The 13187-nt window shown below is 41.3% G+C and overlaps 1 protein-coding gene across 3 annotated transcripts in view; it reads right to left on the reverse strand.

The window, feature by feature from the left end:
- COMP (cartilage oligomeric matrix protein) overlaps positions 1-13187 on the reverse strand; it is a 162524-nt gene that overhangs the window by 64627 nt on the left and 84710 nt on the right. For all 3 annotated transcript variants that reach the window (XM_068233919.1, XM_068233918.1, XM_068233920.1), the window contains 2 exons: positions 6551-6723; positions 4217-4354 (listed from right to left, as the gene is read on the reverse strand). In XM_068233919.1, coding sequence (XP_068090020.1) covers positions 4217-4354; positions 6551-6723 — 311 coding nt within the window. The remainder of the gene's footprint in view (positions 1-4216; positions 4355-6550; positions 6724-13187) is intronic.

Genomic DNA, 13187 nt, shown 5'->3' on the forward strand with positions numbered 1-13187 from the left:
TCATACACGAGTCATTCGGCTCACCCTGCGCCAAAAAGCCCTGCACCCAAAATGAATGTACGCCCATGGAGTATTTTTGTGAAGAATAAAGGTAATACTGAGAATGTCCCATAAGGAAATGGACTAGTCCAAAATCTGTCAGAGCTGTCCACAACAGAGGAAAAATATAAATTTGTATTTAACTCTGGGTAAAATCTACATTGTATATGTATGCATTTGAAATTTTACAATTTTTCACAATAGTGGTCCTTTAGTGCAGGCTGTCTTTATACATACATAAGTAATAGTCATGCAAGTGAAACAAGTCATATCTTAATTATAATTTTTCCTATATGAAAATGGGCTTCTCGAAGTGATTTAAAAAGCTCTAATATATTTGGCTGGGCTATCTTTACCTAATAAAATCGCAGGTGTCTGCATCCACCTGCGTCCATGTATGCCGCCAGGCCATACTGTGCAGGTACACCATGTGCGTGGGCCACAGACTTGCACAGGGGCTGGAACCACGACCCAATCTAGCGCCCGTTAATCAACAAACAGGCCTAATGGCTAGTGTTACTGACTCATATTTTTTTTAGGGAGGCTGAGTATTTCATCTTAGATACAGTACTTGGTCACTACTGAACTCATTTAGTATAGTTAATCTTCTTGTAATAAAGCCACCTAGTAATAGTCACCTCACCTAGTCATAACGTTGCTTTCTTGTTCTAGTTACTGCCAGTTCTGTATTTTACAGGATGGGCTGGTCTAACAGTTTGTTGGATTGGTTTTAATGCTGGGGAAAGAGGAAGGGGAATATAGCCATCAGGAGGATGGGTAAAGGGGGTGGGGGATTGTTATTCAGGCAATTTTTTGTCAGGATTACATTTCAATATACTCTATGCCAATGAAATGCACCTATTAAAAAAGCAGACAATCTCCATAGCCACAGTATTGGTTAGGATGCAGAAAACATCACCAACAGAGGGTACACTAAAGCCCCATCTATATGATACAATTTTTTGTGCGATTCGATTCATTGATTCCATTCAATCGGACATGTCCGATCAGGATTCGATTCGATTCAATTTGCCATTGCAAAACAATGGCAAATTGAATCGAATCAAATCCCGATTGGATATGTCGGATTGAATCAAATTGAATCAATGAATCAAATCGAATCGCACAAAAAATTGTATCGGGTAGATGGGGCAGCCATAACCCATGCAATGTTTTATTTTTTCTTTAAATCTTTTAAACTCAATCAAATTTCTTGATTGATTTTATTGCTTAAAAAAAATCAAATTAATCCACCATGCACTATTCATTTTTTCTAAAATTAGTTCAGAATTTTCCACCAGTTGATAGATCGAAAAATTTAGGAAATTCTCAATTGAAAAACATTATATTTAATTTTTCTGTATAAATTAAAAAATAACAAAAACAAAAAAAAAAGGAACTCAAATGTTTTTGGTTGAATCATGTATTCTATGGGGCAATATCGGGGGTGACCCCTTGGCCACAGTCTCACTGGTGCAGTGATGCAGTGAGACCATGATCAAGGGATCATCCCCAAAACAGTTGCTGTCAGTAATATAGTGCTATAGGCTGGACTTAATTGCTTGCTGCTTAGCTTGATTTTCTATGGCCTTTCACTATTACTGCTAATGTTCGCAATGTTAATCTACTGCTATATGGACTATAATGCTTTTTTGAATCAAAGGCTCATCACACCAGTTTGTTACTTTTGCTTGTAAATATTTGTCTAGAAGATAACCCGAGGTGGGTTCTAAGAAAGCGAATTAGCACACAGAGGCTGAGTCTGCATATACTGCCCAGCCTCTGTTGCTATACTGATCCCCCCACAGGCCCCCCTGCGCTCTGCTGTGCCCCCCATAAATCTTACGCCGAGCTGTCGACATGCAGCCGGCTGTTTACCTTCTATCTGTCACTCTCGTCGCTCCCCCGCCTCCTCCATAGCGCCGGTCCCCACCCACGTCCCTTCCCTCCCCGCTGATTGGAGGAAAGGGACGCGGGCTGGGACCAGAGCTATGGAGGAGGCGGGGGAGCGGCGAGAGTGACAGATGGAAGGTAAACAGCCGGCTGCGACACACTGCGTGTCGACAGCTCAGCGTATGATTTATGGGGGGTAAGCAGAGCGCAGGGGGGCCTGTGGGGGGATCAGTATAGCAACAGAGATAAAAACAAGGAACACCAAGAGCCCCAATAGTGTAATATGTACTGGTAAATGGTTACTAGATAGAGTAAATATTAATACTCACAAACCAGGGTTACCATTAGGCAACCACTGTAAAGGTAGGTGGGGAGATTTTCCTGACCCCACTCAGGAATAAGAAGTTGCTCTCTGTAGATGAGAAAAAAGGGGGTTCAACCCTCCACCCAGGGTGGACAAGTATAGTATACTATAGTATAGCAACAGAGGCTGGGCAGTATATGCAGACCCAGCCTCTATGTGCTAATTCACGTTCTTAGAACCCACCTCGGGTTCTCTTTAAGTGTACTTCATTGATGTCAATGTTTTATGCCATCTAGAGGATATTCTTAGAATGGTTTTGGATTGTACTGTTTAATTAAAGAGACACTGAAGCGGAAAAAAATGATGATATTATGATTTGTATGTGTAGTACAGCTAAGAAATAAAACATTAAGATCAGATACATCAGTCTAATTGTTTCCAGTACAGGAAGAGTTAAGAAACTCCAGTTGTTATCTCTATGCAGAAAAGCCATTAAAGAGAATCTGTATTGTTAAAATCGCACAAAAGTAAACATACCAGTGCGTTAGGGGACATCTCCTATTCCCCTCTGTCACAATTTCGCCGCTCCCCGCCGCATTAAAAGTGGTTAAAAACAGTTTTAAAAAGTTTGTTTATAAACAAACAAAATGGCCACCAAAACAGGAAGTAGGTTGATGTACAGTATGTCCACACATAGAAAATACATCCATACACAAGCAGGCTGTATACAGCATTCCTTTTGAATCTCAAGAGATCATTTGTGTGTTTCTTTCCCCCCCGAGGGGGGAGTGCATAGCAGAACCACAACACTGAAGAACTTGGCAGCCTTCCAGACACAGGCTGACAAGTCTGACAAGGGAAAGATACATTGATTTATTACAGAGACTGTGATAGTACAAAGTGCTGCAGTAAGCCAGAACACATTAGAATAGCTTTTGGAACTTGTAGGATGATAAAAAACAGGATGCAATTTTTGTTACGGAGTCTCTTTAAGCTCTATGACTTTCAAAGTCATGGAGAGGGCTGTTATCTGACTTTTATTATCTCAACTGTTCCTGGACTATTTACTTTTTCTCTGCCAGAGGAGAGGTCATTAGTTCACAGACTGCTCTGAAAGAATAATTTTGAATGCCGAGTGTTGTGTAAACTGCACATATTATAGAATGATGCAATGTTAGAAAAAACACTATATACCGTACCTGAAAATAAAAATATGAGAATATTTTCTTTGCTGCTAATCTTCTGGTAGTTATTCATAGTACACATCCAATTCACTATATAATAATTTTTTTTTCGCTTCAGTGTCTCTTTAAGTACAATTTTTCAACTTTTCTGCATATGAGACTTACGTTTCTGGTGTTTTGGGTGAGTTACACTAACTCTTTACATTTCTATCACCAAAATTACTGAACTATATCGGTGTGCATACCATTGATATATGAGAGATAACTAACCCCCTGTGATTACAGACACGGTGCTGTTTCAGTGAAGTCTCACTACCATACACTAGTGAGGCTTATACCCTAGCTTAGCAGTGGTTGTATACTATAGATATCCAAGGGGGGTAGGGACTGTTAACCTTCCAGTCTGAGGTGGTGGATGTATGTATACACATATAGATATAGAGAGTGGCCTATTCAAACTATTTTAGCTGATTTACTTGCAGAGAAGAGTCTTTGTTAGGTACTAGATTATGGTCCTTGAACTTAATCTAGTAGAAAATGCTGTATACAGCTTATAACTAACACCTGTCCCATTATGATATATGCACTGAATGAATGTTTTGATAGCAATTTAGATCCATGCTTCTGGTGACTCTCCTTTGAAGTAACTGGACATAGATAGATAGATAGATAGATAGATAGATAGATAGATAGATAGATATTTCTATTATTTTTAATTACGGTATTTGCTTGGGGGTTTGTCCTCAATTAGTGGAGTGAATGGGCATTGGCTTTTATACACATTCATCATTCTTACCTGTTTATTAGCTCTAGCAAACTCTAGGCCAACACCTTCTACCCTTTTTCCTATATAGCCAATAGGACATGGGTCACAATGGAATCCAGGAGATGTGTTAACACAGCGCACACGTGGAAAGCAGGGGTTCACTGAGCACTGGAAAGAAAGACGTTATCATTGTTATTGTGCTTGTCAATCATGCATCGCTTCCGACTGGGGAAATTTACTCTCACACTTTATTAAGATAGTAGCATATCATAGTTTTAAAATAGTAAAGCTCGGTTCCCATTTGCGACAAATCCCTTTGGCATAGAGCAGACAGTTCTGGGCCCGCTCCTCACTATTTTACCAACCCATTCATGTCAGGGTAGAGGCATTGCACCACAGGTGGCTATGGGCACCTCCACTCATCTGGAAAAATGCAGAAAGTTCGGAATCTGTTTAACAAGTGAAAGCGGATCCTATTTTTAACAAGAGGATATGCTTCCAATAAGTGGACAGCCAGTCTATATTATTTAGATAATAATCCCAGGAAATCCTGTTTAATATGGAGATTTTATGTACAAATACCCTGTGCTTCAAAGTACATAGCCTTCTCAGGCACATATTGATAATAAATTGATAAACTAATCTGGGATGAAATTTGGTGAAACAAATCTTCCCTGTACCTCCAGTCTAGGGGGCATACAGAGATTGTAAATGAAACAAGGGGTTTATTCTAACACCGGAACCACAGCTTGTTTCACAGTTAGAAAAAAACACAAAAAATATTTGCAATAGCTAAGGTTTAAGTAAACTATAACACACTGCTTTATTGCTACATATCCTAATATACACCACCCTTCACACTAATAACTGTAGTCAGCAGGGGAGCAGTTCTCCTCATGCAGACTACATCACACTCTCCAGTCATCCAAAAACACTTCTGATCAAAGCTCCAGATACCAAAGAGACAGGGAGACCAATCCGATGTAGGTGATCTTACAACAACAATATAATCATTAAAGATGTTTGAGCTGTATAATAGGCAGCACATGCAATGATATTCAGAACAAACAGTTCTTATAGCTCTCACCTCACGGGATCTGCTAGTACCACTGCTGAAAAACAGTCCCAATGGCACAAGGGATAGGTAATTCTGGGAAAGGCAGGGGGCAAAGCAAGTCTTTGTGTTTTTTATGTGTTTTTCTCTGCAACCACCCTCTGTTACTTACCTCCATCCTGGTCTCAACCCATCATCTGACATGCAGGAGATCAGAGACGGGTAAAGAAGGATTGAAGGGTCCCCGTGCTGGAGCAGCTAAAATATTTATTGCCACTAGAGAGTGAATACAATGGTTGATGCTGAGACCAAGCAGCATCTGGCTTGTAAATGGCTGCAGGGAATACGTACTGCATTGCTGCACTATTCTACAGTCTACACTATCTACCACAAAACAAACTAGCCACATAACCAAATCATTCTTGTGATGAGTTTCTACAATATTCTACTCCAATGACTTAGAAATTACAGAAAAAACTGATATATCTAAGGAACAAATTCCATTTTTCTATTTCTTTTTTTTTCATGCATTCCATCAAATTTCATAAAAAATCCATGTGCACAAAATATTTAACCCATCAATTCATGGCTGCTACTTGTCCCGTATTAGTTGCTCGTCCCTATAGCTGGACCATTATTTTTTTTGTGTACTACCATTTTTAATTTACTTCTTGATATAGGACTTGGTGAAGACTTAAACGGCTTAGTGCCATCACACATATAACACAATATTGCGCAATTAGGCAAGGACTATTGACCACATTTTTTGGGGTGTCATATCCTTGCCCCTGTAAACACTAAAGATTTTGGAGTACCAGCTTACCATTTGAATTCTTGTTGATATTGGGATTAACTAGTACGAGAAAACAGGAGTGATAAATATTTCACAGTTTGTGTCTAGATTGTGGTTTTTTATTTAATCCTAAACAATCTTGTCTGATGTACATTTCATAGCTCAAGGGTGCTTCATCAAAGGCAATGATGTGTAGGTATTCATCACTCATTGTCCTGAAAGGTAATTACTAGCTAATGCAACTACGCCAAATGTGGGTATAAAAGCTGCTTACATATTTTGGATAGTGGAAAGAAACCCTGTACCTGGAGGAAACCCAATCAAACATAACGAGAACATGCAAACTTCATGAACATGGTGTCTGGAGTGAGGAATTCATTTCTGTGACTTAATAGCAAGCCACAAAGCATTTCCATTTCTCACGTGTATTCATATTCAGTTCCCTAAAATTGCTCAAGAAAGTTGACTACATATCACAAAGACTAGTATAAAATAGTTTTGAGCATATTGTGATTACCTCATTAATATCAGTGCAGATTGTTCCATTTCCAGAATATCCAGGTGGGCACGGGCCACACTGGAATCCAGATGGAGTTTCTGTGCAGGGAACTCCAGAGAAGCAGGGGTTAGGATCACATTTGTTTGGATATTTAGTAAGTACCACAGGGCCAGTGAGTGGGTTGTGAATGCCTGAAAGGAAATAAAGATAATACATTATTATTTTTATATAGATACAGTAAAACTTGGACTGAGAGTAACTTGGTTTGCAAGCCCTTTGAGGGACAAGCAAAAGTTTTAATGAAATTTTGACGTGATAAGCAAGCAACACAGGCACAAAACTAAGGACCGTGATACAACTGACACTGGAGAAGCCCACTACTCCGACAGATCTGACTCTGGGGCCCCAACAGAATGCAAGCCAGGTAAGTTTGATGCTGTCACTCACGGCCACGGGACCACAAGTGGGGAGGTGCATTAGCTTGTGACAGGGGATCTTTCGAAGGATCACAGCTGATTACAGCTGATCCATGGAACGTAACAGGAGGACAGTGAGGGACCTGTAAGGCTTCCGTGCTCCCCCTGTATTTTGAAACTCTGCCTCCCCTTTCAACAGCAAAAGTGTTTTAGAGGCAGTGGCAACCCCCACATATGTTGTCTCAGCCCACCCCGAGCTTGGCAGCTGCAGCCTAATATGTAGCTGCCAATCATGGGGCCACAGGGCTTTGGTAATACAGCCATAGCTTTGGAAACATTTCAGGCTAAAATGGCCATGGTGGTTTTGCCGATGAAATGTTGCAGAGTTACAAAATAATACAAAATAATTATAGGAAAGCGAGTGAGTTACTAGTATACCAGAGATTGTCACAGAGATGATTTTGTTTTTGCCATGTACCACCTTGGTAGTCTTTAACTGAAGGCAGAACTTTGGGTGCCACCATAGGTGCCAATGTAAAAAGCTGCGATTTGTGGCTACAACAGGAAATAGGAGGCGCCAACTGCTATTTATATAGTTGTTTATATATGCCTAAATTTCCCGTTGTATCAGCTAATTGCAGCTTTTAACATGGGCAGCTATGATGACCCCCAAACTTCCCTGGTTACAAATAGCTGGCCCCAGCGGCACAAAAAAAATGCACAGGAAAATGCAGCACTATACTATGTAGCGGAACTCTAAAGGGATGGAGGCGGGTATGTGATAGCAAGCAGCTGTGAAGCCACTCTCTGGGACCGGAAGCGCACCAGAGTTAAACCCCAGGCTTTTTTTTAGGAGGGGGGTGGTTAGTGTTAGGCATAGATAGGGTAGGGTTAGTGTTAGGTTAGAGGTGGGAGGTGATTAGTGTTAGGCCTTGATTGGAGAGGGTTGGTATGAGAATTAGGGTACATAGGGTTAGTAGAATATTGGTATAATCACCGCTATTCTACTGTTGGAGATTAGTATTATCAGAGCCCATGTTTTCTAGTACCTTTTTTCCATTGCACATGTCTTTAATGTTTGCAGAATATTATATGTGGGATGTAACGTTTGCTGCATTTCATATCTAGGGTAATATTTGCTGCATTTCATATGTGAGGAAATGTTTGCTGCATTTCTTATATTGGGTTATGTTTGCTGCATTTTTTATGTGTTGGATTATTTGCTGCATTTTTTATGTAGGCTCATGTTTTCTGGATTTCATGAGTGGTGTAATGTTTGCTGCATATTTTATGTGGTGGATTGTTAACTGCATTTTTATGTGGGTTGAGGTTTGCTGCATTTCACATGATGTGTAATGATTGCTGTTTTGCATATGGGGCATCATGTTTGTGATTTCTTATGTGTCATATTGTTTGCTGCATTTACACTGTTTCATTACAGTTAGCTCTGCCCACGCTCTGTCATGGCCACACGCACTGTACTCACTCCTTTTCCGCACAATTTTGCCACAATGCACTACCCCCACCCTTTAGATTGTAGGCCTCCGGCAGGGCCCTCCTCCCTGGTGTTTCCAGATTGATCATGCAATCTTACTGTCCATGTCCCTTCTTGTGGATTAGAACAGTCCCTATTTTGACCAGATGCTGAACTACTGCTGTCAAATCATTTGCATGTTCTTGTTTTATTTTGAGCACTTTGTATTTTCTACCTTGTAGGCTAACCCATTTATTTATTGTACAGCGCTGCGCGCGGGGGGGGGGGGGGGAGGGAGGGGGGGGGAGGGAGGGGGGGTTGGGGGGTTGGTGTAAATAGTCATCCTGTGTTAAATACCCTAGGTACACCATTATCTGTAGGAGTTGCAGAGTTCTACACCATAGACTGGTGTATCTGTCCATAGAATCACAATAAGCAATACACTCTTTACAGCTGGGCTTGATGGATGGTGTCTAGAAAAGCCATTACTTAGCATTAAAAATAAGAGGCATGTGGGATATTCCCCAAATGTATGGAGGAAGCTGATCTTGTCAGATAAGACTAAAACTGTACTTTTCGTCCACCAAGGAAAATGCTATGCAGCAGGTACTGGGAAACTGATTCAAGTCAAGGGAAAGATGGATGGTGCTAAATACAGCGATATTCTTGAACAGAACCTGTGTCAGTCTTCCAGTGATTTGAGGCTGAGGTCCACCTTTCAGCAGGACAATAACCTGAAGTATACCGCCAAAGCAACACTTAAGTGGTTTAAATGGAACCAAGCGCCACGTTTTTTTCTGCAGTTTGTCCTGGTTTTCTGCAGTTTGTCCTGGTTTTAATAGTTATAGGCACTGCCATGTTCTCCCCTCCCCTTTCTAGCTGCCATTATTTATCCAGAGAAAGGTGTAAAATTATCACCTATATCTTTATCCGGGGAAAGGTGTGAAGATAGCACCTGTGGCTCCTGTAATCTTTGAAGCATAATGTCCAATTTCTCTCCCCCCCCCCCCTCCCTCACTGATAAAAGATTTTGTTGTTCTCTGCTAATGTGTGCTATAAAATAATTACAGCAGTCCTTATTTGCCTGAAATGTCTGCAGTTGGGAAGGCCTTAGAAATAGGATAATAAAGCCCTTCTGCTAAACTTTTAAATGTGAAAAGAAGAGGTAAATTTAAATAATGAGCCACATTGTTGGCATGCATGTTTAATGTGCTATTGAATGTCCTAGTTAAAATGCAGACCTCAATTCAATAGAGAATCTGTTGTCAGACATGAACATTGTTATTTATAAGGGAAAACCACCCCAACATGAAGGCGCTGAAGCAGTGTTGCTTCAAGTAATGAGCAATAATCTTGGTGGCAAGATGGGGTAAGTTCATAGAGATTTACCAAAAGCCACTTGCAGTGCAATTGCTGCTGCAAAAGGTGACTATAAAGTGCTGACTTTAGGCGGGGAGGAATGCACCCTGTTTTCACTTATTTTGTCTTATTTGTTGTTTGCTTCACGTTAATCCAAATAATACATCTTTAAAGAGGAACTCCATCCTAAACAAACATACTGTCATTAAGTTACATTAGTTATGTTAATTAAAATAGATAGGTAATATAATCTCTTACCCACACTGTTTTAAAAGAACAGGCAAATGTTCTTTTGGTTTTTGGTTGAAAGGAGGTGACAGGGAGCATGAGACACAGTTCCAACTGTCCTGTGTCCTGAGCACCTCTCCCAGTTGCTAGGCAACGTGAATAACAACAAAGGAAATCCCATCATGCTCTGCACAGCATCAGGGAAAAAAAGCCCAGGCTTTTTTTCTTTGATGGGTGGAGCTTAGCTAAAAAATGCAGCTAAAATGATGCTTTGGTAAGAAAAACAAAGTTCTGATGCTGTGAAACTGTTAAAGAAACACCCACCCTCTTCAGTTCTGCTGAGTAGATTTTTAGTCCGGACGTTCGCTTTAAAGTTGTAGTCATGTTCTGTCAATGAAATGGTGCAAACTCTCAGACAATCCAATTTAATTCCCAGTTTAAAAAAATGCCAAGGCGGGTGATTACTTTTGCAAGGCACTATATATTTACAGTCTTTCCTCACTGCTCTACAGTGACAATGTCCATTCTATTGTCATAGTCTACTGTCTGTAGTACTAGCAGAATATTGGAAGGATGTATGAAGAAACCACAGTGAAAAGAGTATCCCCATGCAAGCGTAAAGAAAACATACAAATTATACCCAGATAGTGTCCTGGATGGCCAGGTTTCAAACATTTACGCACACCCTAGTGCTGAGAAGCAGGGATGGGATTTCGAGTAGCATACAACGCAACTTCAGAATTTAAAAACAGTATAATGATAGGGATGGAGGGGGGTTAACTTACCCAGAAGTCTGCGGGACGTCTGCGTTTCATTACGCGTCATAGGCGTAATGAAAGCCGTGTTGCATGACTCATTACTGCGCTTCCTCTTTCAAGCCGGAAGGAGGAAGCGCGGAAGTGAGTGGTGTAACTCGGCTTTTATTACGCCTATGACGCGGAATGGAACGCGGACATCCCCAAAGACTTCTGGGTAAGTTAACCCCCCATCCCGTGGTCACACGTGAAGTCATTAGACTTCATTTGAATTCCCGAATTCGAGTAGTACGCTACTCGAAAGCCCATCCTTGCTGGGAAGTAAAAGCATTAACCACTTAGCAACTGTATCATCCCAATTTACTATGTGTACCTAACAAACGCAAATGAACACCAGTACATGTTACAGTTAATGTAACTGTAGACTGAAAACAGATAAACAATATGATTATACTGGACAGGGGAGGTAGTTCAGAATATTGATAATGGATGTTATGCTTTTGCTGATTAGTTTTGTTGTATCAAATTAACTAGTGTCCAAGTAAAGTTATAAGTAAATTTTATAAACATATAGAAAAAATAAAGGGAAAAGCTGCTCAATCCCATGTATGCAGATCTCACAAAATAGCAAGAATTAGGGCCCTGGCACACCATAGAGCTCCCATGGATTTGCATCAGCCACCTGTGCATGATGTGTTTCATTGCCACAACTCCTAGGGGTATAAGGCACTGTTCTTGCTCAGTTAACAAGTCATAGGAACCATCAGTCAAAACACCAGACTCCATTTGAATATGTATAGAACAAGCAGCATGTAAATAGCAATTGCATAGCCTCATTTACAAGTTCTTGCAAGCAAAAACTCATTTGGTCAAATGAATGCAGCAGCACATAGTATAGCAAACGCATAGCCTCATTTGCATGCAGTATTAGTGCACAGTGAGTGTTAAACAGAGACCACAGAACAACAAGTCATACGGTCAAATGAATGCAGCAGCACATAATCCGTACCACAGAGCCGCAAGTCTAATTGTCAAAGCAAATTTGTGAGGCAACATGCATAAGCAGTGGGAAAAATAGCCAGTCACTGTGCTTAGCAGAGAAGCATACTTGCGTTTGTATAGATTTGGAGGCTTCACAATTAGTCTAGTATACATCAACAGGATGGCTGTATGCTGTAGCAGAAGGTGCAGCTATGGAGCGTATGTCTTAGTTGCAGCTGCTATGTAGATTTGACATGTTATGCTGGGATGCAATCAGCTTCATCAGGAAGCCACAGAGAATTAGAGATGGGCCGAACCTCCGATTTTAGGTTCGCGAAGAAGGGGTCTAACACCTGGAGGGGGGCATGGCAGAGTGGGATACATGGCCAAAGTCCCGGGGAAAAATCTGGATGTGACGCAAAGCAGCGTTTTAAGGGCAGAAATCACATTGAATGCTAAATTGCAGGCCTAAAGTGCTTTCAAACATCTTGCATGTGTATACATCAATCAGGGAGTGTAATTAGAGTTCTGCTTCACACTGACACACCAAACTCACTGTGTAACGCACCGCAAACAGCTGTTTGCGTAGTGACGGCCGTGCTGGACTGATGTGCAACATGGCCAGAGTGCAGGCCATGGCAGTTTTCCAGCCCATATGGTCCCCGGGCTGTGGTAGCTCAATGATAGAACAACAGTGACTGTCCAGCTGATCAAATTTGGTCTGTCCACAATGAAGCAAGGACCTTATCATCTTCTTGTATGTAGGTAGGCATAGGTAGGAGTCCCAGTATAGGTAGGTAGGCATAGGTAGGTGCCTCAGTAGTTAGCTAGGCATAGGTAGGAGACCCAGTATAGGTAGGTAGGCATAGGTAGGTGTCCCAGTAGTTAGCTAGGCATAGGTAGGAGACCCAGTATAGGTAGGTAGGAATAGGTAGGTGCCTCAGTAGTTAGCTAGGCATAGGTAGGAGACCCAGTATAGGTAGGTAGGCATAGGTAGGTGTCCCAGTAGTTAGCTAGGTATAGGTAGGAGTCCCAGTATAGGTAGGTAGGCATAGGTAGGTCCCCTAGTATAGGTAGGTAGGTAGGTGTCCACATATAGGTAAGTAGGTGCCCCAGTAGTTAGGTAGGCATAGGTAGGTGTCCCAGTATAGATAGTTAGGCAGCAACAGATAGGGCTGTATAATGTCAGTGTCAGTGAGCAACACACACAAAAAAAACACATCAGGAAAACGTTAGCTCTCAAAAGAGCTGTTGGGGGGTGCTATTTTAGCAATAACAATCAGCCAGGAGCAAGACAAGAGCTTAACTAATCTTTCCCTAGGTGAAAAAATCTGCAGCAGCTCTCCCTAGTCTATCTATTTGCAGCAGGAACACGAGTGAGTGTCATGGCCAGCGAGCCTGCCTTATATAAGGGGGGGGGGCTCCAGGGCTTAGTGTAGCCT

Source organism: Hyperolius riggenbachi, chromosome 1 (genome assembly GCF_040937935.1).
Source record: "Hyperolius riggenbachi isolate aHypRig1 chromosome 1, aHypRig1.pri, whole genome shotgun sequence".
Taxonomy (NCBI): Eukaryota; Metazoa; Chordata; class Amphibia; order Anura; family Hyperoliidae; genus Hyperolius; species Hyperolius riggenbachi.